Source organism: Nipponia nippon, unplaced genomic scaffold (assembly GCF_047370975.1).
Source record: "Nipponia nippon isolate SJK-2023a ecotype South Korea unplaced genomic scaffold, ASM4737097v1 scaffold_3, whole genome shotgun sequence".
NCBI classification, from domain to species: domain Eukaryota; kingdom Metazoa; phylum Chordata; class Aves; order Pelecaniformes; family Threskiornithidae; genus Nipponia; species Nipponia nippon.
The window spans coordinates 88,981,253-89,008,489 of record NW_028262347.1 but is presented as its reverse complement, the minus strand read 5'-3'; the positions used below and the strand labels follow the sequence as shown (position 1 = coordinate 89,008,489).

The following is a 27,237-nucleotide window of genomic DNA, read 5'->3' as shown; positions in this document are numbered from 1 at the left end:
ACCTCACCTTTCACTAAACATCTGGATTATCGAAGCCCCTTTTGCTCACCAAGCCAAGGGTGCTGCACCAGCTGCTCACCTTCAGCAGCGCCAACGGTGACCTGCAACAATTTCCAAATTTGGTCACCATAGCCAGTTTGCTTGTAATTTTTAAGTACCACTATGTATTACTCCCACAAATTCTGATACCACCTAAAGTACCATCAGGGGACCAAAAGAAACAGCAGCACTGCCGTGGAGTAGCTAAGCAAGTAGCATCACTATAAGTGTTATTTCAGATTAGACTGACACCACTTACTCACCAACACTAAGAATAAAGGCCCCCACTCTTATTCATGTGATGGTACTTTCACAGCACTCTAAAAATTAAAATGTTTCAAAACAAATCAGAATTATTTACACTCACTGCCTGCCACAATGGGGAAAAGAGGATTTTCAACAGGAAAACCATATTCTCTGCATTTACTTCTTTCTTTTGGGCTGGGGAGGATGTTTTAATGGAGAAAGAATTATTTATGTGAAAGAAAAAAAAACACAGAATAACCCGCTGTTACTCTTGTTCAGCTCTAATCAAATCTAAAGTCAAATTCTTATTGTATTTCTATTGATTAACGAAAACATACATACCACATATTCACTCAAAGATAGCTAATTACCAAACTTGATAAATATCTAAACAATTACTAAGCTCTTCATGTTATCCTGTAAAAAAAAAAAGCCATGGGCAGCAGATTATAGATTGCAGTTTTAAAAAATATTTAATAAACAAGCTTCGAGAAGAACAATTATATTATGCCAAGAACACAGTTGAGATCAATTAGAAGCATCATGATTTCCTCTGGGATGCCAGCAGTTTTCCACTGATGGAAAAACCTTTTCAACTCTTTCCAGTTTTTATATTCTTGTCAGATTTTTCACATTATTTGGGTAACACTCATCATCTGCTTTTCCTTTCCCATTGCTTGATACATAACATGGACTCTTTTTCTTGCAAGTAGGTGAGCAAGAGGGCTAATTACCAGGACTGAAGAAGAGCCTGCTAGCCATGCATGCAACATACTATGTTATGGGAGGAAAAAACACTGGACCAAATTTTCCCCTCCAGAGCTGTAACCCAGCTTCTGACTTTTGTATGAGTATTTTCCCCCGAATTTAAAATGTAATCTGCAAGCAAACAGTGAGCTGCCCGAGACTTGTCAGAGGGCAACACTTCCAGGTTTGTGTTGAAGTCCAGAATTATTTTGGCCAAGGAACTACTTTGCTCTCATCTATCTCCTCCTCTTCCAACAGGCAAGTCAGTCTCTCTACAAGATGTGCATTCATAACACAACAGATCAGCCATACCAACCTGTCATCTGTACTGGAAGCTCTAATTATTTGTTTCTTCTGATGACTATCACATAAGCATGCACATAAATGCACCTCTCACTTGCTCCTCCTTGGCTAGGGGTTCCTGGGGTCTTGTATCAGGCATGACAGGCTCAAAGGTGATCCTTGCTTAGGAATGACTTTTTCACAGAAAAAAACCCCGCATCTATTCACCCCCCTGGTTCTGGAAGATAACCACCAAGTTACCTTGCCTTCTTACTCACACCCTTTCCCTGAAGGCCTCTCCAGCAGATATATTTGTGGGAGAACACAGAAATAAGCCCCCATCAAAAACCAGAAGGCAAGTTCAGCATCTCTAGTTTCCTTCTGGGTCTTAAATATCCCAGTCAAACACTTTGCACAAGTTTAGGGATCTGTACAAATCTAGGGAGTCCTCCCCCTCCCCACCAGACCAGGTGAGCACTTGCCACAGCTCATGACTGCTGGTTCTACAGAAGATCAGATCTGTATTTTACAAACTTAACTCAAAATAACAAATAATCACTGAAGCATTGCAACAATCCAGAACCCAGCTGGTGCTCAGCTGCTCTTGAAGCCCAGACATAAAAAAACCCAACATTTAAAAACTGAGAATCAAGCTATATGGTCTGATCAAGTCACCAGACATCAGCTCTGTCCTTCACAGCTCCTCTCTGCTGACACTGTCCTGCACACAGAGGCTGCAGGGGCACAGCTGCTGCTTTTGCCTGAGCTTCAACAGCCTTTTTGTGGCTTCTTGCAGACAAAAAAAAAAAGAAAAGAAAAAAAAAGAAAAATCTTCCAGGGCATTTCCAAGACTTCAGATATTTGAGCTGCTGCAAAGCATGGTGGATCTTGAATGGCATCTTTCATGCAGCAGGAGTTTGGGTTAACCAGGGAGGTTAAAACTGGGACTGAAAAGCAAGACTGCTTTGGGTACAACCTGTCTTCGTTACAACGTGCTGTGATGAGATATGAAGCCTTTTTTAACTTCTTTTAATCCTAACTACAAAGGCCCCCAAAACCCCTGGTACTGGCTTAGTATGCCACAGCTCCTTTTTAGTCCAAGATGCCCCAAAGTACTTGCTTCCTTCAGGCAAACAATCCATGCACAATGGAAACAGAGAGACTTGGGTAACTAGAGGGAACTCAGAGGATAGGAAAGGGAGGAGGACTTGGCAGGCCACCACCAAGTAGGTCCAAGCACTTGGAAACATTCATGTAGGCCAACAGCTACGTAGGCCTACGGAGAACATGGCAGCAGTGACCTGCAAGTATCAGGCACGGTTACGGCTCCTGTGAATTGTCATGGCTTCATACACCTTTTTCAGCAAAAGCCCATGCGGTCTTCAAAGCGCTGCAACATTTAAAATGGTTTTTTTTGCAAACCCTTACCCTTCCCACTGGAGACAGAGAGGTATTATTTTCAGCCGGTTTTGGGCTGGGGTAACAAGCAAGCACCAGGTACGAAGCAACCATCCCCTGCTCATCCAGCCTTGGTAACGAGCTACCTCTTGGGTACCAGAGGAGGTGGGAGGAAGAAACAACACAGGACTGCAGGGAGCAGATATCGCCGCCCACGCTTCTGTTGGCACTGGGACTTTCCAGATAGCATATAAAGAAATTTTTTTTTTTTTTTGAAAGCAGCTTCCCAGTTTAATGCCATTCTTTGGCTTATTCTGACAGAAACTTCCAAGCTCAGCAAGAGAGTGTCACACCTTAAGCACAGCTTGCCTACTTGGGAAAGCTACAGCAGAAAGTTTTACTGAACTATTAAGAAAAAGCAATCTACAGGAGCTAATGAATTGGCATTCATTTTCCCCAAGCTAGCAGAAGGTAGTCTAGAATTCAGTTGATGCTTTATTGACAATAAATCAAACTTTCCCCTATATCATCCATAAAAAATGAATCAGGCACACGATACCTTGCAGTAGATTAGCGGTTTAAAAATAAATACAACAGGGATTTAGATACCTCATTACTCCGTATCACTTACATTCCACAGTATTTTCTCTCCATAAAATAGCAGACACATTAACAAGAAGTTACTCACTGAAATTACGACCAGCATCTTGAGCATTCAGAGCATCTCCTGCCCTGCTCATGTCTGGGACTGCTTATGCAGAATCATATTAATTCACAGGACCAGAAGGCGATTGCTTCGCCCCACAAACCTATCAAAAAATACCATTCATGGAAAACTCTGGGGTCAGTGGGACTGCAGAAAGTAATCCATAATTCAGTTCAAGCATTAACCTACCTAGCTAGTACCATTGCAGCAGGCTACATCACCACCTGAAGGAGATTTCCAAGGAGCACTTGGGGCTACGTCACTACCCAAAGGAAGAAGTTCCCTGGGAGGGATGAAGGCAGGATGCTCCACCCCTGGCGGAGGGCACACCCAAGTCGTGACTAAGGGAGAAAGCAGCCCCGGCATTTCCCTACTAATCTAGATTATTTTATGAGTCAGAAGTACCGAACAGCTGTAAAGTACACAAATCAACCAGCCAGCAGGTAGCAGTCTTTGTCTTTAACTTCTGGTTTTAAAATCAGACCTATTGTCTTTTTTTTTTTATGGCTGGTTTGATTATGTCAGCCAGAAAAGGAAGGTCAAAGAAAACATACACACACACACACACCTGCGATGAGCAAGACTGGCAAACTGGTAACACGGGAAAAGGAGAAGGCTGAGGTACTCAACAACTTCTTTGCCTCAGTCTTCACTGGCAACCTCTCTTCCCACATCTCTGAAATGGATGGACCACAAGACAGGGACTGGGGGAGCAAAGTCCCTTGCACTGTAAGAGAAGATCAGATTTGTGACCACCTGAGGAACCTGAACATACCTAAGTCTATAGGACCTGACGAGACGCATCCCAGAGTCCTGAGGGAACTGGCTGATGTAGGTGCCAAGCCACTCTCCGTGATATTTGAAAAGTCATGACAGTCAGGTGAAGTCCCCGGTGACTGGAAAAAGGGAAACATTGCACCCATCTTTAAAAAGGGGTCGAAAGGAGGACCCTGGGAGCTACCGACCTGTCAGCCTCACCTCTGTGCCTGGGAAGATCATGCAACAGATCCTCCTAGAAGCTATGCGAAGGCACATGGAGGACAGGATGGTGACTGGGGACAGCCAGCACGGCCTCACCAAGGGCAAGTCCTGCTTGACCAACCTAACAGCCTTCTATGATAGAGTGACTACATCAGTGGATGAGGGAAGAGCTATGGATGTCATCTACCTGAACTTCTGCAAGGCCTTTGACATGGTCCCCCCAACATCCTTCTGTCTAAATTGGAGAGATACAGATTTGATAGGTAGACTGTTTGGTGGATGAGGAATTGGTTGGATGGAAGCATCCAGAGGGTAGTGGTCAACGGCTCAGTGTCCACATGGAGATGAGTGACAAGTGGTGTCCCCCAGGGGTCCACACTGGGACCAGTACTGTTTAATATCTTCATCAATGACATAGCAGGATCGAGTGCACCCTCAGCAAGTTTGCAGACGACACCAAGCTGAGTGGTGCTGTTGACACGCCTGAGGGACGGGATGCCATCCAGAGGGACCAGGACAAGCTCGAGAAGTGGGCCCATGTGAACCTCACGAGGTTCAACAAGGCCATGTGCAGGGTCCTGGGGGATGAACGGGTTGAGGTAGATTTAGACTAGATATAAGGAAGATATTTTTACAACGAGGGTAGTGAAACACTGGAACAGGCTGCCCAGAGGGGTGGTAGATGGCCCATCCCTGGAAACATTCAAGATCAGGCTGGACAGGGCTCTGAGCAACCTGATCTAGTTGAAGATGTCCCTGCTCATTGCAGGGGGGTTGGACTAGATGATCTTTAACGGTCCCTTCCAATCCAAACTATTTTATGATTCTATGATTAAGTGTTTTACTCTTCTACTATTCATTAGGTATTAAAAAAAAAAAAACCATTTACCATGATAGTCATGATATACAGCACTCATAAGGAACAACCATCCTAGCAGCAGCTTTGTCTAGAAGCAAGTCCATGACAGTAACTATCCTCAAGACCGGTTTTCAAACCAACAAGATATAAGATGCTCACGCTCCTGCTTTGCCTGCTGATGGGCAGCCAAAGCTCAATTTCCATCTCATTCCACTTTCCAAGAGCACCTGTAAGTATCACTAAGGCAATTTTCTTCCCTTATAGGCTGCTTTGTGTCACTGACTGGCAGCATTTGCAGGCACTTAAAGGCACGACAGGCTTCACGGGACCATTTAAGCCACTCACCTAGCCAGAATAATAGTAGTTACAGCAGAAAGTTAGGGGCTAAGACTGACAAATTATTTCCCATTAGTCACCTTTGCTTCTCTCCAAAGTATTTTCTGTGTACACTTTAAAATGCACCAAGCACATATATTGCATAGTAGTAGTAAAAAAGAATCAGATGTGTTGAAATTAAACATAGGATGTTTTCTATTTTTAAGCTGTCTGACAAAAAAAACTCCAACTATTTGCATGGCAAGATTCACACGCAACCAGGTGCTACTGCTTTTCAAATTACCAATTCAAGGAGCTTTAGATAGATAAGATGGTAACACACAATTTCAGCATCTATGAACATTATCTTCTGTTTATTGCTCAAACTACTTCTTCACTGAAGATGGAACCATGGAATTCATACGAAAACTACAGCCATTTTCAGGACTTGATGAAAACCTAAATATCAATTCACCAACATGCTTTTAACACTAATGCCAGGATTATTTTTTCTTCCCTCCTGCACATACTTCATATTGTTTTCTAAGCACAAGCATACGTGGTTTTTATTTAGCAGCTGTCAGGTAAGATATCAAAACAGTTTCCCAGTTTGTACATAAACCCCACTGTCAAAAAGTTAACATTTGGGGGCTGAGGTTCTTCATTAATGCCTGCAGAGAGAAGAGGAGTTTTAACTTGACAAAAGCCTGTTTCATTCTTTGAGATACACTGTGGGAGACCAAGAAACCTGATTTCCCATGTCTCACCCAACATTCGAATCTCCCCCAAAACAGAAGACAGGCAAAATCCTCCCACCACCCCACAAAAACCAACCTCTTACCAAATGCTCAGGACATAGCTTTCCAGACCAGAAAACACAGCATCTGCTCTCCTGCCTGTTGCCTGCCAAACCCCCACAGGCACCACAGCTGACGTGCTTCCCTGCAATCTGCAGAGAATTTGAAGCCAGCAGAGGTGAGTCCCACCCTGGCCAGGAGCATCACAGCTCAGCCAGGCACATAGGGCTGCCTGGACCCCTTTATTGCTAAGGTTTGCCTTGTCAAAGCATCTTCCTTTTGAAGGTTTATGAACAGTTCTTAAAATGTTTCAGTTGAAGGTAATCTTTCCCTAGTAAATATGCAAGAAAGACATCTCATCTGCTCTTCAAGGGCTCATACCAACAAGATCTACTACACTGCAATAGCACTTCAGGCAACATTGAAGGGATTAGGCTAATTTGGGGTTTAGAGCACGGAGATAGAAAAGATAGCTTCAGGAGGTGCTTTCCGGGTTCAAAGCTCCCAAAAAGCATACCGTGACCAGCACTTCTGAACCTGAATGATCACCGTTATTTGGCACCACCATGCTGCTGCGAGTCAGCTGGGTTCAAGCTGGCATGGACACACTGCAGGCTCTGCTGGAGAGACAAGCGTGGCTCCTGCATGGCTGCACTGGTAGCTTTCTGCCTTACTCCTGCATCTGTTATATCTCCATTATCCTTCTGCACATCGCCACATTGCCATAACGTGTGGGTTGAGAACACTACATTTTCTGACTGTGGCAGCACCCGAATCAGACAGCAACCCCCCTTTTGTGCCGTACCTCTCAACATAACAAGACAGACAATACCTGACAACAAAACCATTTGATGGGAAATATAAAGATCAGGTAAGCAGAGACTGGAGAGTTTATTCCCCTTCACTGTATTAGTTTCTCCTATTACTACACACACATCACTTACTTTCCGGTTGTTTTTCATTAGGCGTTATCGATCTCACGAAATCCTGCGGTGTCATAAAAACCTCCGATTCACCATGCTCATTTATGACTTTCAAAGTGGCAAAGTATCTGAAGATTTTGTCCGGTGTGGAGTAGGCTCTGATCCTGTTCTCATATTCCATCACCTGGAAATGAAATTCAACCAGCATTAGGTGTGCACAGTTCCTCCCCTAACACCGACATTAGCACCTTAGTCCTCTGAAGGTTTCGCCACATGACAACAAAGTTGTGTGCAGCAACACAACACTTTAAAGAAATAATGTTGAAAGGGTCAAAATTCCTCCTATCCTCAGCCTTTGAACTACCAGGAAAATTGGAAGTATCAACTCCTGATGTCCCAGAATTAAGAACACACACTAAAAGTCTTTACTATTGATAAGTTTTGACTCTTTATGATGGCAGAGAAAAAAAAAAAAAATTAACAAAAGCCCTGAAAGCACTTTTAAACACTAACATAAAAAACCACTAGTATCACATCTGTGAATATAAAGCAGCTCAACAAATTAAACAGTGTTGAAGGGTCTGATTTATGATTAATAAACAAGGTAAAAGGAAAGTCTTGGAGAACTGGGAGAGACCTTTACTTTCAGGCCGAGTCTTGGAAAAAACTACTTGGAGCCGCAGCTGGTTGCTCAGTCACCCAACCTCATTTTTTCCTCTTTTCTATCACATTGGCGAAGTTCCACAGAAACATCCTTTACTCAGTCCATTTCTCCCCACCAATCTGCCACTTGCTAACGCTGCCAGCAGTGATTATTTTGTACCTAGCACTGGTTTCCCCAACACACAGACAGAATTAATCAAAGAGAACAGAAAGCTTTTATAAACAAAAATCACAACATAAGACCACAAGGGAGGAAAAAAGACACAAAGACCTACACTTCGCTATGTATTAGAGCAGAAAACTTTCCTTCTTAGTTCAGCTTTTTATTCCTGCATTATACATCACATTTAACAGTCCATAATGTACCTGAAACCTTCAGTACTTCTGGCCAAGAGCCACGGGGGTGGGGGGGTGGGGGGGAACCAACCACCAACGATCTGCTGGAAGAGAACAGGCAAGATCAAGGGTACTGCCAAGGCATCTGTAGATCATTTATGGCTTTGGCCCCGTTTCAGCCTTGTCCTTTAACTCAAACAACTTCTCCACCCCGATGTTTATCAGAAAGAAAACACTCTAATTTTTCATATTTCTAGGATAAAACAAGCCAAAAGCTTTTAATCTCCCAACCCAGGCTTGGGTAAAGTCACTGGGGAAAGCAGAGCCTCTCTCCTCTACACTTGTTGCAGCTCAGCTCTCCAGCAAATCCGACCGGGGGACAAGCAACATGCAGCAGAAGGTCCCACTGATATGGCTTTGACGTTATCTTAAGCATTCTCCCTATTCTTCTTTGCATCACCGTAACTTTTTTATAATCAGGCCCATCAGGAACACAAATGTCCTTGCATCAACCAACACAACCAGCTTCCTCTTTCCTGTAGCCACCTGCATAAAAGAAAATTTTTGTCACTACTCCCTTTTCTTACTGGCCTTTGCACCTAGAATCAAACTTCATCCCATTTTTATTGCTTCAGTCCACAAGATCCTCCAAAGATAAGGGTATTGGATCAAAAGCAATTGTTTTATTGCAAAGTTACAAGTTGCCGTCTATCAGCCGAACCGCAGTAAATGACAACACGCACTTTCCCAGCTCTTTCCAGCTGCAAAGCTGCATGCGTCTTTGCCTACAGCTCCTACCTGGCAGGCGGTAACTTGTTATGCCGAAGTGATCTTTTGACTTGTGATTGCAGGTCCATTTCTCACTTCTTCCTATCGCAATGACCTGATCTCATTACGAATAACACCCCACCCAACCTGATCAGCCAAAAAAAACATAGTTAAGAACTTTTACCTTCGAGCAAGACAACTAAAACCAGCTACAGTGTCAAGCCCAGGACTGGAGCCAAGAGCAGACACCACAGACCACAACCACAAACCATGAAACCCTTTCAACACAGCCTGCTTTCTAGCTAAAACACTTGTCTGCCTGAGACTTTACATTACTCCTGATTTTCCAAGCCGGTGGAATAATTTCTTGCAAGGCACCATCAAATGCTTTCCTTCAACCCAGTTAGGTAAGTTGCACCTCTTTTATTCAACAACTCCACTGCTGCACCAGAGACTAATGTCTTGACATTTCTGCCAGCAAAACCATGTTGCATCCCATTCGACTTCACAACTGCAATGGATCTTTCCTCTGTATCTGTTTTAAGATCTAAGATGCTACTGACAGGCCTGTTGCTGTCAGGTACTTCCCATTTTTGGAGTATGGGCATTGCTGTTGTTCCTCGCCTGACATCTGTACTGAGACTCCTCCTTACTGGTCCAGCAACTTCACTGCCAACTTTTTCTTATCCCAAACTCGGAATGATCCTCAAGGCCCCCATTTTATTGATGTTAAGCAGTCTACATTTTGCTTCAACTTTGGGCACAGCAATTTTCCAACACCTCATTCAGATCCATGCCGCACCTTCATCACCATCCACCACGATCAGCACTTGCAACAGAAGCAAAGCATCCATTTATTGCATGGCCCTTTCCTAGATCATTTGCCATCCCATCTTCTATCCACACACACTGCAAAATGAAAAGCTTCCTCGGATGACTGCCAGACACTCACGAGGATGCAATTTTGAATACCCAGCTGCAGAGCAGGGAGGGTCAGTCTGTTGCTCAAAAACCACGTACAGCTCCCAAAACAACATGGCCTGGCTCACAAGAGCATAATAACAACACAGGCTAAAAAGAGGTCTCACATCTCAGCGCGCAACACAACAACCCCGCACAGATCTGCAAACCCAAAGGTTTGTCCCCATGCAGCCTGTTGTTTCATGAGAAACATAAAAGTGGTTTGAGGCTTCCCCTTCTCCAACAGGAGCAGATGAACACCCCTGCAAAGACAGGACCTAAGGGTGCAGCAGGTGGAGAGCCGATAGTCTCATTTTGCATTAGGTCTCAGAGCAGTATCAGACAGTAAAATGGGAAGTGAAGGATTTTAGTGACCATGTTCTTCTGATACAGTTTGCCATGTCTAGACAAAGAGAGCTAAGCTGACATACCATCTCCTTGAAAGCTCAAAGCAGCCCCTCTAAGCCCACTGCAGTGTAAGGAATGGGTGTTACCTGCTAAGCGATTTGAGTGTCAGATCCGCAAGGGAATGTGATTATGTACAGCTACTAGGAGTTTCATGGGAAGCTACTGTTAGTTTTAATTATTTGCAACCTTTTGAGTTCCAGCAATTAGCTGTGACATACACAAAACCCATAATTTTCAGGACAAGTACGTTCCTGAAAAATTTTGAGGAACCACAGTCTTGAATAACTCACAATCTAGACCAAAAAAGTAGAATCTAAACCACTTGTTTAGTATCTCACAGACTGTTGTCATCACAACCAAAATCACACTTCCTTAAACTTCCCTATGAGAAGTCAGCAAATGCAGCAACACTTCTCCCCTTTTGTCCGCAGCTGAACTCTCAATTACCTCATTTTTGCTAACATGATCTAATCAGCTGGCAAAAATTAACAAATACACTACAACCCACCCCTCTAAACTTCAAGACTGGCTTGAACATGAAGCCAGACCAAGAAGGGAGCAGCCAAGATCCTAAAATCAGGAACAACAAAACACAAAGTGGGCAAGAGTCTGGATGCCCCGATCTCTCTGTACAAATGTGGAGATAAAAAGCACATGTGTATATATTTGGGTGTACACACAGCCATTTATGAGGGTTTTTTTACACTACTTCTAAACAATCTGGATACAAAATCATCCCAGACAAGTCTCTCCTCACACGATCTCTTGCCTATGAAATACTCCAAAATACTTTCCTGGCAAAGCATGCACGCAGGCGGCTGCCTTCCCCCAGTACGCACCTGCATCTTCGACGCAGTGGACACCAGCCAAAAACTCTCATCCTGCCCCCAGAACTGCAGCCTCATGTAATCAGGGGCCTCCAGAAAGACATTATGTGACCAAAAGGGAAGAGTCCCTTTTTGGCATTTATTAATAGAGTAGGTACTGGAGGAGAAAGATGAGCAAGTAATCCCTATTGCTCTACAAGAGTGAAGCTGCTGTTGAGACAGTCAATGTTTATGCTAAGCCTCAGGTTAAAAGGAGAAAAAAAAAACAAAACTTAAGCCTGTTCTGACATGAAGCTCTAAATTAACATCTCAATTCACTTCCAGAGCATCACCAGGGCCTCCCTGACCATACAGCAGAACAGAAACTCTGGCAGTCCAGCTCCACCACCCACATCTTAGCAGGATAAATTAATTAGGATTTATTTTCTTTGGGTTTCCTATTGTAATGCACACTAAAATGAAGTCTTAGCACGACTAACACTCCTAAGGCAGGATACCTGCAGGACCCAGCAAACACTGCAAGCGGATCTTGATAAAGCAGTTCAAATGCTGCATGCCAACTCTTTTAGCAAATTAATTAACATGACAGCCCACCCACATCATGTATTACCACTCATTAGCCTTCAAACTATAAAAGCACTCAAACAATCTTTTCCTTTCCTCCCTTATGCAGTCAGGACTTAAACATCGCATAGGCTGCGCCCCAGAACCAGCCACACACAATCCCAGCCCCAGCAGATGCCAAGTGATTTACATTTCAACTTCCTCTTCACTGAATCACTACCCAAAATAGCAACGTCATGCCTAATTTATTATTTTACCACTAATCATCAACTTCATTAAAAGCAACATAGGGATAACAAACAAGTGTTAAACACTTTCAATTAAGCTTAATTTTTTTCTCAAGGAAAACCCCATGCTATTTTCAATTATGGGAAGAGTTAGAAAGGGTTTTTACTGTGAGTTTTGTTGTTTGGTTTTTTAAAAACATATACAAGAGTCAGGAGTTCCCTAGATGCTACACAACTGATTAGGGAAGGAGGACATCCTGGGAGCAGCCCTGATTTTGAGTGGGGAGCTGGGGCACACCTTCCTCTGTCATCGGAGCTGGAAACATTCAAACATACCTCCTGAGATGACTCACTAGGGCAACTGCTGATCAAACACCAAGCCCACAACGGAGCTGCTCAAACGTAAACACGGAACCCGGCACCTGGGAGACGACCAGTTACATCCTGCATTAAACGAAGCAAAAGCAACCCTGGCATTCAGGTCACAGAATGTACATTCCACCATAACGCTGGAGAGAAAAGGTCTTATGTTGGCAAAAAGCTTGCGAGATCTGTTTGAAACAGTGCTCTCCCTGCTGCAATGGCTGCTCCCAAGTCGAGCACTGCAGGAGGAAGGAAGGCTGTGGATTGAAAAAGAGATCCAGGCTGCACATCGCTCCCGCCGGACCTCTTGGCCACCCTCCACGCCTGGCTCATGTCTTATTTGGAAAGTGTGGCCACGTTCCTCCCTGCCTAGTATGGGAAGGAAAGAGCTGGTCAATGTAGGCATGTCTCCTAACAACTGGAATAAGTGCCCTTGCTTGCGAACAAACGTTCTCTGGCTTCCCTAGCCAGAAGCAACCAGCCACGTAAGACAAAAATCAATCATTACATTCGCTGTATCAACAAATGTTCTCTTTTAAAAATAAGAGTGTGGATGAAGGTGGATTGTTTCTTTGCTCTCTGCAACCTGCCTCCATCTGCTGACACTGGAAAAAATACCCCGCTTTTCTTGAGTGGTACTGGCAAGAGTCGAAGTTTTGCTGAAGCTGTCAAGAGTACCTGACACCCAGCTGCCAGGAATTAGCAGAAGCCGAGAACCCGTATTCCTGGACAGTTCTGAATATCTCAGCGTAGTATCTTACAACATAACTTCACTGAACTGCCACCTGCATGTCACAACAGAGAGGGTTGGGAGCCCCAAATACCGCAAGGCACCTGGAAATTTCAAGTTGTGTAATCTACTCTAACCAAGAACAGAGTATGATTCAGCAACTTCAACTGAAACAGCTCTTAATTTTTTATGAAAAGCTGTTAAGCCACTATATACGACTATCCACAATTTAACAGCTGATGAGATGCAGCCTGCAGGATACAAACTTAAAAATAATTATCAGAAGCAAATCATACAGGAAGGAATTGCGAAGAGCATATACTCCTGCTCTCCTCTTTGGCACTGCAAAGATATTAAATCATCAAACACAGCCCAATAAAACAGACATCCAGACAGGTTTAAAAAAATAAAATACTGCTGTCTGCCATCTCTCAGTTACAGGACTCTCCATCAGACCAAATCGTACATCTTGTAATAACAGTGGTTACAGCTAGTACCAAACTAGCTGTCAGACAGTTCTGAGGAGCCCAAAGCTCTAAGGATTGCCCAACGGTGAAGGCAGGTCACAAGCTGACAACACAGTTCATTACTCAAGCTTTCCTCCTCTTGAAAACGTGTCTGATATGAAAATTAAATAGGCATAAGCATCAACAGAGAGACACAACTAACCATGAATAGGGAGTGAAGCTGTATTTCAACAGCTACGTTTACATGGAATAATTAAAGGAAAAATTGAAGTACACCTTTCCTATAACCCTCCCTTCCACACTCATCCTCTACTTCTTCCTACATACACAGTGTATGTTCACAGGCAAACAGACTGACTCACAGAGACAGACATGCTGGGTGCCCTAGATGGTTTTAAAGCTTTTACACCAATTCCCTACTTCGCACGCACCATCCTAACAGTCAACAATGCAGGAGCTTTGATTTCTCAGTGAGCCACTTCTCAGACATCCAACTGGAGATGGGAAAAGAGGTCTTCATTTCAGAGGATGTGTACTGTGCTTTCCAAATAAACAAGTTTCAACCTAAAGAAACTCAAGGTAACATGCCAAGCAAGTAGGTTCCCAAAATAGTACGGTCCCTTAGAAAATAAAGAGAAGTACAGAGCAAAAGCCAGACTCTATACACATGCTGTATCACAAACTGAATAAAGTGTTCTGCAAGTTTTCTCCCTTTTTCCACTGCAGTGCAACAGCTGCAGGTGCAACATGTCCAAGTTTGGTACCTTACGGTCCCTGAACCCGGAACGCTTCTTCTTCTTCCCTTCTGGCGGAGTCCCCTCGTCACCTGATGCAACGGCCTTTCTACCCTCCCTGCCACTGCTCTCCTCCTCCTCCTCGTGCTTCACCTTCTCGCTCGGCTCTGTCCTCGGATCGTGTTTTACAGAGGATGAGTCTTCCGCGTAGGCCCTGTACAAGGGAAAAGAAAACATTGGTTTAGGCAATTGAGAGGGGTGCTAAGGCTACAAAGATGGCCCTGCAAGGCTCTCCCTGAATGAAACACTTGTTACAGTTCAGCATGGAGGACTGCAAAGCAAAAGTAAAGCAGCGATCAGTGCTTTTCCCTGCTGTAATCAGATTTCCACCCCTCCACCCCAATACCCAACCTAATAATCACAGTGATTTTTCCCAGTCCAAGAACACCAGTACCCTCTCCCAAAAACCACACGTGCAAGAAAGATTGGGAAGGGCATACCATACCTCCTTTAGTGCTAAATTCCACCTCCACTCCCCCCAAAAAGATTTATATATAAGTGATAGAAATGTGTTTTACCATCAGCACTGCAGGACTCAGAAAGAAGAGCCTCTTTGTTTCAGCTCAGCTAATTTATTTTCTACCTCCAGCAGGTGACAGGCTGTTTTATGTCCCTCTTCCACCAATGACTCTTCTAAACTCCAGTGCTACAGGATTTGTGACAACAAAAACTGGAGTTGTTTATACTCAAGCTGGAAATACAACTCTGGCAGAGCAAAGGACCCCTGTCCCTTGCTGTTGAAATACAAAGATCTCTGGCGACCCTGTTTTTAGACCAAGACTCAATACTCAAAGTCGCTCAGTCTAAGCCACGAGCAACTTGCAGAATTGCAGCTGGCAATGGGGTGGTTAAATAAAAAGCAGGATAAATCCATAAGCCAAACAATGCTAGGGCTTTCCTATGCTTTACTTGTAAAGAGGTTTATAACCGGACAGAGCTCAGACCACATTAACATCAGTGAAAATATGATCTCTAAGGATACGTTAACATGTCACAAGCAACAAAGCAAATGGTTTGACGAAATTATTTCTCTTTCTAAAGGACTCAAACAGCTCAGGCAAACATCCCAGCCTGCCTGTAACTTAAGCAAAGCCACCTTTACTTTGCATTCCTGGTGATTTATTTTGGACTTATCACAGCATACAGGGCTTGCACACAGTTAGGTACCGCTCATTAGCCAGCAGCCTTCAGATGAAGGCTGGTACTTTGGTACTCCCTGTAACTGTGAACACAGTCACTTACAGCTGCATGAGTTTATTCAAGAAAGGATGCCTTGTGAGAAAAACAAACACAAACCAAGATTTTTGAAGTCTTCCAAGCTCTAAGCAAAAGGCTATGCATATTTCATCCTACCAGTTTCTTGGAAAACACAGGTGTGGTATGTAAAATTAACAGAGAAGAGTCTGTGCCCCTCTGCCAAGCAATACACACCTTTGCAGCAATCTCGGTGTATCATCTTGCAAAGAGAAGAAATGAGGGTAGGTGCTCCTTCAATTAATTTAAATGCTACCAAAATGAAAGACAATGCACTCCAATAATTCCCTAACAGTCACCGTACAGGATAAATGGGGAAGGACTAAAGAACTCAAATCCTTCCACAGTACTAGTGGAAGCTAAAACTTTATTATTCTAGAATAAACTCCAAAAGAGCATACTTAAGAACAGAGTGAATCACGATGACAGAAAATTAACTTTTGTTCATATTGAGATAACTACTTCAGCAAACTACCAAAAGCACTTGAACAACCACCACCAAGTTCTCAGCATTGCTTTGAAATGCGATAACCCATGGCACTACAGCTGGGTTAAAGCAGTTCAAGGGTTTGATTTAATGATACACACAAATGCCTGGTGAAGAGCAGTACCCACCAAGCCTTTTCATGCAAAATGGAGTCTAACATGCCAGCCTTTCCTTTCTGAAAAGGTCCTGAGCCTTTATCTGCCAATATATTTTCTTAAGTCTTACAGCAAACCACCATCCTTAAGACTTCCACTGAACCAAACTTTCCGAGACAAGATCCAAACCCGAGTCCTCCATGAGCATCTGAAGATAGGGAAATTATCTGCCCAGAAGAGCCTGGCAGCCGATCCATCTCTTGGAGCACCAAGTCCACACTGGCACCTCTCCTGAAGCCTTTCCTGAAAGTTTAATCAGCACTGGGACATCCTTGCAGAGTCGTGGTTTTGGCTGATACACAGTTTGCTAGAATAAGCTGTTGCCAGCTGAGGCTGCAACAGCAGTGCTGACAAGGAAAGCCCTTGTGTAGGCAGGACACGAGTCTTAAGTAGCTCTGAGAGAATCGCTTGGGAAAAGGTCCTGGGGACAGAAAAGCAATAGAAAATTGATTGCTTCTCCACACAACCACGCTAGTCTGTCTGAAACATGCCAGAGAATAGCTGTATCAGTGAAGATTTGCTCCTGTAATGCTTGACTGACAGCTAGCAAACCAGGGAAGGGATAGATAAAATTCAAAATCGAACATTTTCAGCAAATCCTACGCATTCCTTCAATCCATCACGCTGTCAAGCCAGTTGGCTACAGCGATACAGACGTAGGCTGTTCGAATACAGTCAGCTTTCTTCCCCCCCTCTGGTTTATCTACGTAATTAATTCTGCTCTACAGTTAGATCACCTCCCCAGCATACAAGCAAAATGCGCTATGAGAATAAAAGCGGAACTTTTAGTCTACTTCTCAAACAAGGTTTTAAACAGTACCTGCTATTCTTCACCTTCAGGCCACAGTCCAAACTACTCACTGAATTAACCATTGAATGATCCACTCTCTATGTACACCTACTACTCCGTGTATTTTACATCCTGCACAACCATCCTCTGTTGAAATTCTTGGCTTCCAACACCTGCAACTTCCATACTGCGCCCACATAAAGGAGTCTTTCAATGCAGATGTCAGAGCACTGCTGGAGAAACCCCATAGCTCCAGAAATATCCACCCTGCTGGACTGCCGTCACCAAGTGAAGACTCTTCACCTCCTTTTTTGATGAGACTGACTTTTCAATGGCATGCCTGTTGCTACAGCTTCTGCACAAAAGGGAAACGAAAATACAAAGACGCCCTTCACTGTGTGCCAAGGCTAGCTGCCAGCCTCTCTCCAGGGAGTGTGCCTGCCCCAGATCCTAGCTGCCAAGATTTGACCCTCCCAGTCTCTTTAGGTTTCCCCCCCCCCAGTGAATGGAATTTGAGGCAAACACGTTATTTCCCACCTAGTTAGTAATCTCTTTTTTTAATCCTTCGAGAAAGCCAACAATCAAGCATAAGATTTGGTTCATCATCCCCAAAGAAAACCACCTAGCTACCACAGAGGACTACTGAATGCTAAATTCCCCCTTAGCAAATCATTCTTTGAGAAAGCCAAACACATGCAACCCTAGGACATACATCCACAAAGTATCCGGGGACTCACACCAGGCATTGGCAGGATAGTCCACAGTTGCAGGTTTTCCAATTAAAGAAATCACAATCCCTCACTTAAAAGTATTTTTCTTCTTTGAGAGACAGAAGCAGACAAGTGTGCTAAAAGAACAAAGCTTCATGCCAGAGATAACAGTGCTCAGTTATTCTAATCCTGAAGACAGCAGAAAAGTACTTAGCTATCAGATGCTATTTAGTCTCAGAAGGAAACATAGGAGATCTAACAAGAAGTTGGGCACTCAGGGGTCAGCAAAGACCTTGCCACCAAACAAAAAGCAGGAGAGAGGAATCCTGCCCTACAGATGTGTTCTTCAGTTGAATAGAGTTGCCACTCTCCCTGCATGTAAACATCTGGAGACATCCTAGTGAGGTTTAAAAGCCACTTAAAACTTCAGGCTTTCGAAACACAAAAGCAAGCTTGGACACAAAGTTCATAAAAATAGGCAACCTCCAGGGATGGGGAGTACTTTAAGTGAGGAGCTCTGTCTCATCCTCAGCTCAATCATGTTCAGCAACTAAATTAGTTAGCTGAAACTTTAATAAGAAATTAACCAGAAATGATGAAAATCCACAGCCCAATTTTTCAGGATGTCACCCCACTCACAAGACTTTTTACTACTTTGCTTCCTTCCTTGTCTTTCACGGTACTTGACAATGACATCAATTAGCACAATGAATTTGTAGTAAGAACTGCAATGAACACACCAAAATTAAGACAGATTCCAGAGATGAACATGAACAATTAGACTGAAGAGACAGCTCTGGATACCAGCCATAGCCTAAAATAGGTCCAAGAACATAAGGAGACAGCAGTGTAGTCTGAGAGATATGAATGTCCTTCCTTCCACTCCAGCCAGTAGCGGGAACGTCCCTGCAGAAAGCGCCTTCAGCTACTGATGGTGCACTCCAAGGAAGAGCTGGACCAACCAGAGAAGATCTGACAGGGAGCAGCACGGAATGGTTAAGAGTCCAGAACACACTGTGGGAAAAACCGACCTAAATAAGTCAGATTGCTGTAAGAAAGATGGAAAAGAGGAAGGTGAGATACTGTAATATATATAAAACAGCTGCAGCAGGACTGTTCTCTTGGTCCAGCGAGGACAGGACAAGACACGGGACATGTTCTTAAGGACATCATAAGGGAAGAGACTTATACACTAGGGAAAGAAGAAGATGTCAGCGCATACATGTGTATATATATGCAGAAAGCGTTTAATGTTAAGGACAGGGGGAACACTAGAATCAGCTGCCGGGAAGGATTTATTCCATCACTGCTTTCTCCATCACCAGCAAATTGCTAAAAATAGGCGAGACAGCTGCCTGTCAGGACTAGCTTGGAGGCACCCAGCCCTGCCTTGGCAGCAGACAAGCTGATTTCTCACGCTCCCTCCCACTCGCCTCTGCCACAGCCCAGTTTAGGCACCACCATCAGCACGTGGGTGCAGATAGTCAGGCCAGAGCCTGAGGACCTCTGCTTCAAGACCCTTGAAGGGGACTACTCTGAAGAAGATGAAGCTGAATGTTTTAGGTCAGCCTTACCAGCTAACTTGGATCATGTAGGGTAACGTGCTGCTCCTTAGAGATGACTCCCTGATAGCCTGCAGAGGAAAATAATTGCTTCATGAAGGTTGCCAACCCTAATAACACACGCTGGAGGCATCCTACTGACATTACCCTCATATCCTCATCAACTATAAATCTGTTAATTTCTTAATCCAGGAGACACTGCTTCCATTTCCAAACAGAGCTCAGCCCAAGTGGTGTACAGGACCATACCCTTGGAGCTGCAGCCCCGATGGATGCACGCAGCCACAACTTGGTTAACATCCACCATGCACAGAGCTGCAAGCCTGTGCTTCTCCCCTCCCAAACATTCTGCTCACTTGAACTTCTCTTGATCTGAACTATACTTTGAAGGGTGACAGGCTCGATAGCTTCTTATTTCCCCAAGAAAATGGCAGTTCCTTTCAGTCACTGCTGCAACTCCCCTCATATTTGCTCCTAGGCAAGCAGACTGTACAGCAAGGGAAGGTAACTCAAAAAAACAGTGAGGCTGGCAGAGATAGCAAGAAGCACAAGGTCGGATGCCCACATGAACCCAGTAAGATCACAGCTGGCATCCTATTCTCTATCCTTTGTCCCCCCCAAAAGACAGCAAGCTCATCACCCTTCATGACTGTCACTCACCAGCATTTGTTTTCAAGAAAAAAAAAAATCTTAGGTTGGGAGAGTAAGAGAGGCAAAGCAGAGTCTCTGATGCTACAAGCTTTTTAAGGTGCCATCAATAGCCACAGAAAGTCTTTTTTCCCCCCTTGTTTTATTATTATTTTTTACAATACTTGCAGGTTTGTATGAGCCTGGCTTTATCAGCTTAACATTATGAGCCAGATCAACAGATACAAATAAGTCTGACTTAGAATGACAACTACCAACTGCTGAAGATTGTTTTATTGGGTAATCAAAGCTTACACCCAAGGGTGAGAAGGATGCCATAACTGCTAAAAAAAAAAAAAGTGAAAAAACTCACAACTTTAATTTAGAAGAAAGCAAGCCCTGTAGAAATAAGGAAACAGAAAAGATAGGAAGAGAGAGTTAAAGGTACTCCATATAAATTGAAAGCTACATACTGTAGGAAATTGATAAGGGACACAGAAGCACCCAAGAAGGAAGCAATGACCAAGAGAACGTGATCTTTTTATTGTCTGAGTTATCAAAAACAAGGAGCATGTAATAAATTGAGATTATTGTTTACCATGGTATTGGAAGTGACAGAACTATATATTTCCAAGTGAACACTTACTCTGTTTACAATGCTTTATATTCTACATATCCTGATCTTCTCAAGAGAGAACACAGACTCTCTTCACTTGAACAGCAGCAAAGGTCTATACAACACAGCAACACTATAAAGATTTATTTTCTGCTGAGCTCTTTATAAAGCTTTCTGCAGCAGTCTGAGGTTTAGTTTTACTAAGAGTTAGATAAGACTCTCTACCCAACTGCTGTTGATACTCAGTAAGCCTTAACTCATTGCTATTAATATTTTAAAAGAGTAAAACGGGGCAATAGGTGTTATCGCAGACCTGTTATTTAGACAAAGACTGACGTTGGACAGAGGAGACAAGATGATCTAGGCTTTGTAATTAAAGGAGGGTAAAGAAGAATTTCATGACAGTCACCAAGGGCTTATGGAAAATAAGTCTTATGCTAAATAGATGTCATTTTTTGATAAGATTACCAGTGTTGTCAATAATCACAGTAGCATTCACTTAATATATGCAAGTTCTCACACTGTATTATTCCACTTGCCACTAAATGATACTTTGATTAATAAGCCAAAGCAACACAAAAATTAACATGAAACATTCAGTGGATTAAAAAATGGTTAATAACACGGTTAAAAATGAACATTTGATCATCAACCCGTGGCTGAGCTTCTCCCAAGCCCCGACAAGGGTAAGTTCCTGGCCTTATGCCTCCTGTTTTATTAATGAGCTAGAGGATCAAGTCCCTGGGTCCCCTGCTGTCTATCAGTAAAGATTCAGAGAGAACTAAAAATTACGGTCTCGCTTCCTCGGTAAGCTGAGCACAAGCAAGCACACAATACCCATCAAGATGGCCAAAGAGCAAGGGAAACGTGTAGGCACAATGGACACAGACGTGTGTATGTGACTAATTTCATCCATACTAGACCTTAATGCCTGTGAAAGTCACTTTGGGCTTTAGTGGATTGTCAGTTGATCATAACTCCTGGTGAACCATCACAGTCTTAAGGACAAATGCAAACCTTGTATGTACAAGAATCTCAAATCAAGTCTAAATATTAAATAATGCTCCTGTTTGACACCGATGCCGCCCCCCTAGGCTACTGTGCTCAGGCTCTTCAGATTTTTACCATCTTTTCTTCTCTAAATCCTACCAAAAGCCATAAATTCAATATTTAGTAGGGTAAGCTTTTTGGAGTCAGAGAGTTTACTCCTGCCGGGCTGAGATAAAACGGAGTAAATTGATCATAGCCTGCATTGCTGGTAGAGTAACAAGCTGGAAACCTCTGTAACCTAAAAACAAAACCAAGAAATGGCTGAAAGTAGGCACTGCTGTACACTGAGGCTGACAATAACGCAGAGCCTTGTTCACAGTGCAGATAATTAACAATCTTCCCGATGTACAGATTCTTTTCCCCCAATGGTCTCAAAAACAACCAAGATTGAGTGGGCCTCTCCCGCTAAAGCAAGAGGAGATAAGCTCTAGCTCAAGCAGAGCTTAGCCAAGGCAAGCAGTAATTCTGGGAAGTTGTCTATTAAATCTACTTGCACCTTCAACAATCAAGGAGTTCATTTGCACTGAAGCACTATTCACTTACCAGGCATGTTATACACATCAAGTGTGTATATGTGATGTTATACACATCAAATATCAACTAAAGAAAAGCTGGTGTGAATTGTGACTTTCAATATTTTTTTTCTCCAAATTCCTTGAAAATATTTAGTTTCCCTGTAAGGACAGACAAATCAGGCCTCTCTACTAATATAAAATGTGAACACAAGTTCATTAATCCAAAACACACTACTTCCCATCTAGTTTAACTAGCCTGTATCTATAATTAAGCATCATGAAGAACTTCTAAGAGAGAGCAGCCCCAGCACCCAGTTACCTGGCAGGGAAGGAACATGAATTCTCATCAGCATCTGTTCCCTTTCCCAGACCATCTGCAATAATGCAACAAGCCATTAAGTGAAGACGTGCTACAACCTTAATCACTGTAGCATCTGGTTTTGCTGCGCAAACTACAGGCTCAGTCTTGCAAGGCAGTAAGAAATGGGTGAGCCTATTCGCATGCATAGAGCAAAGCAGGTGTTTCCACACCACAGCGTTTTATAGGCTCCCAACAAGCAGCTTTTGTCTGACTGTGCTACTCGATCCATCTTCATTTCCATTGAGGACACGAGAACAGAAGAGAGCAAATGCAGAGCTACGGTATGTGGTGTTGCCAGAGGACTAAAGTTACATAAAATAATTCTCTGGAAATAGAGAGGAACTCAAGCAGGTCAGTGGGGAAGAAGAAAGGAAGAGTGCTCCAAGCATCTGACCACTGACTCTCACAACTGGAACGTGCAAGATGGAGTTGTTTAAATGCAGGGAACATCTTATTGCTTTGGGTAACCAAAGGAGTGTGAAACCTTTAATTGACTTATGGGAAAGGGTATGAGGGCTACAAGATCCCTTGTGGGGGAAACGAGATCCCTTCAGAGTTTTTAATTCTCATGAAACCTGGTCTGTAGCTAAAAGCAGACAGCAGGGGAAGATCATAGGAGGTCAGTCAGAGACAGGGCTAACATATTACAGCTTTCAGGCCATACTGCTGTTCACAGCTGGAAGACCAGAGGTCATTCCTGGCACCACTTCTTGCTTTCCAGCCTGGAATGCGTTCACACAGTTGCATGCTTCTGAGAATCTGGCCTCATGCTTTTGCGACAAAAGTCCCAATGAATTCATCTGCAAGTCAAGGCAGGAGCAATCCCCCGCTATATTAATACCAATTAAAAACTGTTCTGCTCTAACAAACTCTAGGGCATTTAATAACATTATTCCCTTCCCAGCCAGTACCTCATGGAATCCTGCAGCTGTTTTGGCAGACTGAAAACAGATGGGCTGTGACATGTTAAACGAAGCCTCCTCAACCTCACAAGCCTTTTGTTCTCTTCAGCTGGCCCCACGAGCAGCAATAACACATGATCCCATATGCGATCTAGACACCAAAAAAAAAAGAGCGTATAGCTTCCACCAGGAAGTCTCAGCAACAGCCAACTGCGGTAGACAGCTGAAGCTGCAGAAGTTTGCCAAAGTAAAAAGCAATAAAAAACCCCAAGGTTGGGCTAACTTCTGTTTTAAAGCCTTAATAAATGAACATTATGCCCATCCCTAGTTTTCTCCCTGGTTTCCTCCCCACAGATCCAACCTTTAGCACATCCCAGAAGGCAGCTGGGCCATCGGGTGGTGGTATGACCAAACATCATTAGAAAGTGACAGCCGTGACAAGACTAGACCCTAAAAAGGTGACACTCAATGACTGCATTGGCACTTCCAAATCAGGAACTAATCAAAACTAAGTGATATTTACAATTTCTGCGCTTCCTCTACTGAGCCAGGAAATTATTCCCCCTACTCCACTCCCAAATGATGTGACTTCTTGGAGAGATGTTGCCTTCCAGATAGCTACTGGAGGACAGCCAATGCGCTTTTGGGGATGAGGGCAAGGTGAGCAGGTATTTTTAGTTATTCGGTGCAGAGGGGAGGCGGTAGGCATGAACTTGGCCACCAGAGGGCACCCATATTTTTAAAAAAAGATTTAAAAGTGTCATTTCCAGTGACATTAAAGACCCAGGGTTCAAACAATGCTTATCCTGTCAAGAGACAGAGAATTCAAAGTGTAGTCCCCATAAAGTTGCAGCAAACCAAGATGATTTGGGAAGCAGTTTCTTGCATTTCCACCTGGCTTCACTGCACAAATCCCAGCTCTGATTTGCTACGCAACATTTAAATAAGATATCATGAATATGCACTGATCAAACTCCGGGGCCCTGCAAGGCTTAGGGCAATACCTGTGCTTTCAGCTCTGCAGGTCAGCTGAGGTCACTCCCCTCCAGGGCAGTTCAGATGTCTTCCTAATTGACTCCAGTTTTGACTTTGGCTCATTCCCTGGCATCAGATTCTTTCCTTCCCCTGATGCTCATGGGTAAAAATAATACGAAGCCAAAAGCCACCTGAGCGGACACAGTGCTCTTTCAAGACACTACTCATAGATCAACGTGTCTTCAAGCCTTAGGAGAAAACCCTCAGCACAGCAATTGCAAGGATAGTCTCTTAAGTCTGTCACCTCTCACAAAGAATTAAAAAAATGGAGCAGAGCTCTCAGAGTAAAAATAACCTAACGTGGATAATACCTACATTTTTTCATCTTCTCTCTCCTACATCAGGTTAAGTAGCACCTGACACATCTACAGCTATAAAACACGCTTCTCCCCTCTTGATTATGATTTATTTGGTTTCCTTTGTTTCACTAGAACAAAGATTTTTAAAGTCTCAGTTTCAGCTGGCATAAGATACTTCCAGCAATTCTGCCATTAAAAAAATGTATCTAAGCAAATTACTCTAAAGCCCCTAAGACACTGATGCAAAAAAGCACCACATTCTTAAACAGAGTTAGCTAAGGGCTGATCTCAGCTTCAAAATTAATTTCAGAAGCACTGATGGAGAGAAGCCAAACACAAAAAGCAGTGAAGGTCAGCAGAGCAAGGAAGACAAAGGGTCTTTCCTACAGAGGATCTTCCAGTAAAGCAATTGGGCACTTGATACAGGATGGCCAAAGAAGAAAAGGGTGGAGGAAGAGAGGAAGAAATGGTAGAGATGGAATGAAATCTGCAGAAGTGGCAGCCAGCACCAAAACAGCTCAGCTGGCTGGTGAGGAGTGGAGCCTGAGAAAGCAGAGCTTGTAACAGAATAAGAATATACCGCCAGGGCTGGGAGACAGGTATCTCAAGATTAATTGCTTCAGCTTATGGACAGGATGGGGCAAGAACCAGAGGAGCACAGAACAAGGCCAAGGGGATGCAGCAAAATAAGACTGAGTACCACGTTAGAGACAAATACACCGGTAGCAAAGATCTTGTTAACCAACTTCCAGAGCAACACAGATGTCTTGCTTTTATTCTTACTGCTAATATATTTGTGGAAGGATAAGAAATTAAGCATAACCAAATACTTCCAGTCAATCAGAAACAGCACTGATAGGACTCTGCTTACAGAGATCCTTCTGTGCTCCCCATTTGCTCCCTTACTTCATTCGATATGAGGCTGATTGAGTGACAAGCTTCAGCACTGAAACATCAATTTAAGCGCTTTCACATGCTCACTGCCCACAGATTCAGCCAGGAAGGTTTGAGACAAAGACAATACCTGTGGCCATTTAATAACACACTAAATCAGTATTTGGAACTACAAATAGAGAATACAAGCTTTACATGAGTATGAGTAACAGAATATTTCTAATAAACATTAAGCTTGCTGCAAACTGTGAGGTTCAGTACTTCTCATATATTAATGCCTCATTTAGATTAGCCATGACTGTACCAATATTTATTTCAATTAATTAATTCAATTCATATACCAATGCCCAGATACTTAATTGCTTCTGTTGCCAGCTGGAAATCCTCAGAGTTTAAGTTATTGCTTAGCAAGGGTAAACGTCATTAGTCTTCTAAGCTCAGTTATTTGCATTGCTGAAGTATTCTTCACCACAGCAGAACAGAGCAGCATTGCCTACTCCTGTCGTGTAATTATTTAGATGAGAGGTATTCCAACAAAAGCAGGCAGCAGGAGCTCCTGGAGGACAGCGAAGGCAACAAGACCAACACTCACCTGCAAGGGACAGCTATGCAGAAATCTAACCACACAGATGCAGATCAAACGTGAAGATCCCATCAACTTAACTCCAGTCTTAGGAAGACACAAAAGTCTTTCCTGTCTCACCTCATACAACCACTGGGGTTTTTTATATACATCTTCTCAATCCTTGACTTCTCCTCTACCTTTGTGTGGGCTTCCTTACCCCAGCACTGGCTTCTGATGCTGCTCAAAGCATATCCTACAGAATCAGTCTGAAATACACTGGTTTCAGGCTGCACATGACAGTCAGAAACCACCTGAGAAATCCTGTCTGTCTTCATGATAAGTAATGGAAAGGGTAAATTCACATACAGGTACCACCATATTAATCCCTTTTTGCAAGGTTCCTCATCATCAGAAGTACAAGAAACCTGTTTTGAAATAAAAAGGTTGGTTTTTTTTTTTTTAAGTACTGATAAAAGATGCAGTGCTGCTTCCCACATGTCAGTTGAGAAGAGTTGGGGTATTTACACAAGGCTCTATGCAGATGACAAAGAAATACAAGCCAAATACTCTTTTCCTTTTATTATTGCTCTTCCTCTAACACTGCATCAACTCTTACTTAACCTAGCCCAAAAAGTGTAAAATTTTTTTCAATTGCTTCTTGATTTAGCCTATAACATCTTTAATGCCTTAATGGAAAAGAAAAATAATTATAAGAAAACAAAAAGAGGGAGACATCCTTCATCGTAAAAGAAAACTTCACTGACAGCCTGCAGGAGAGCATCCCTTACTCAAAGGGCAATGGAGTATCTCAGCTTCATTGACAGATCATCCAAGGTTAAGCAGAGTATTAGCAGCACACGTTGCGTGTTAGAGTCATCTGCCATCAAAGGGACAGTAATTCTTCGCAATGCTGACAGAGACACACTCAGGACCTGCCGGACCCCTCAGAGACTAACTGTGCAGCACAGGAGAGTTTCATATCACAACAAAAGCATGGTTGCTTCTCTAACTGAAG

At 43.2% G+C, this 27,237-nt stretch overlaps 1 protein-coding gene across 5 annotated transcripts in view; it reads right to left on the bottom strand.

Annotated features, from left to right (window-relative positions):
* MICU1 (mitochondrial calcium uptake 1) overlaps nucleotides 1-27,237 on the bottom strand; it is a 112,737-nt gene that overhangs the window by 70,225 nt on the left and 15,275 nt on the right. For all 5 annotated transcript variants that reach the window (XM_087763870.1, XM_087763868.1, XM_087763871.1 and 2 more), the window contains 2 exons: nucleotides 14,371-14,554; nucleotides 7,315-7,477 (listed from right to left, as the gene is read on the bottom strand). In XM_087763870.1, the coding sequence (XP_087619996.1) occupies nucleotides 7,315-7,477; nucleotides 14,371-14,554 (347 nt within the window). The remainder of the gene's footprint in view (nucleotides 1-7,314; nucleotides 7,478-14,370; nucleotides 14,555-27,237) is intronic.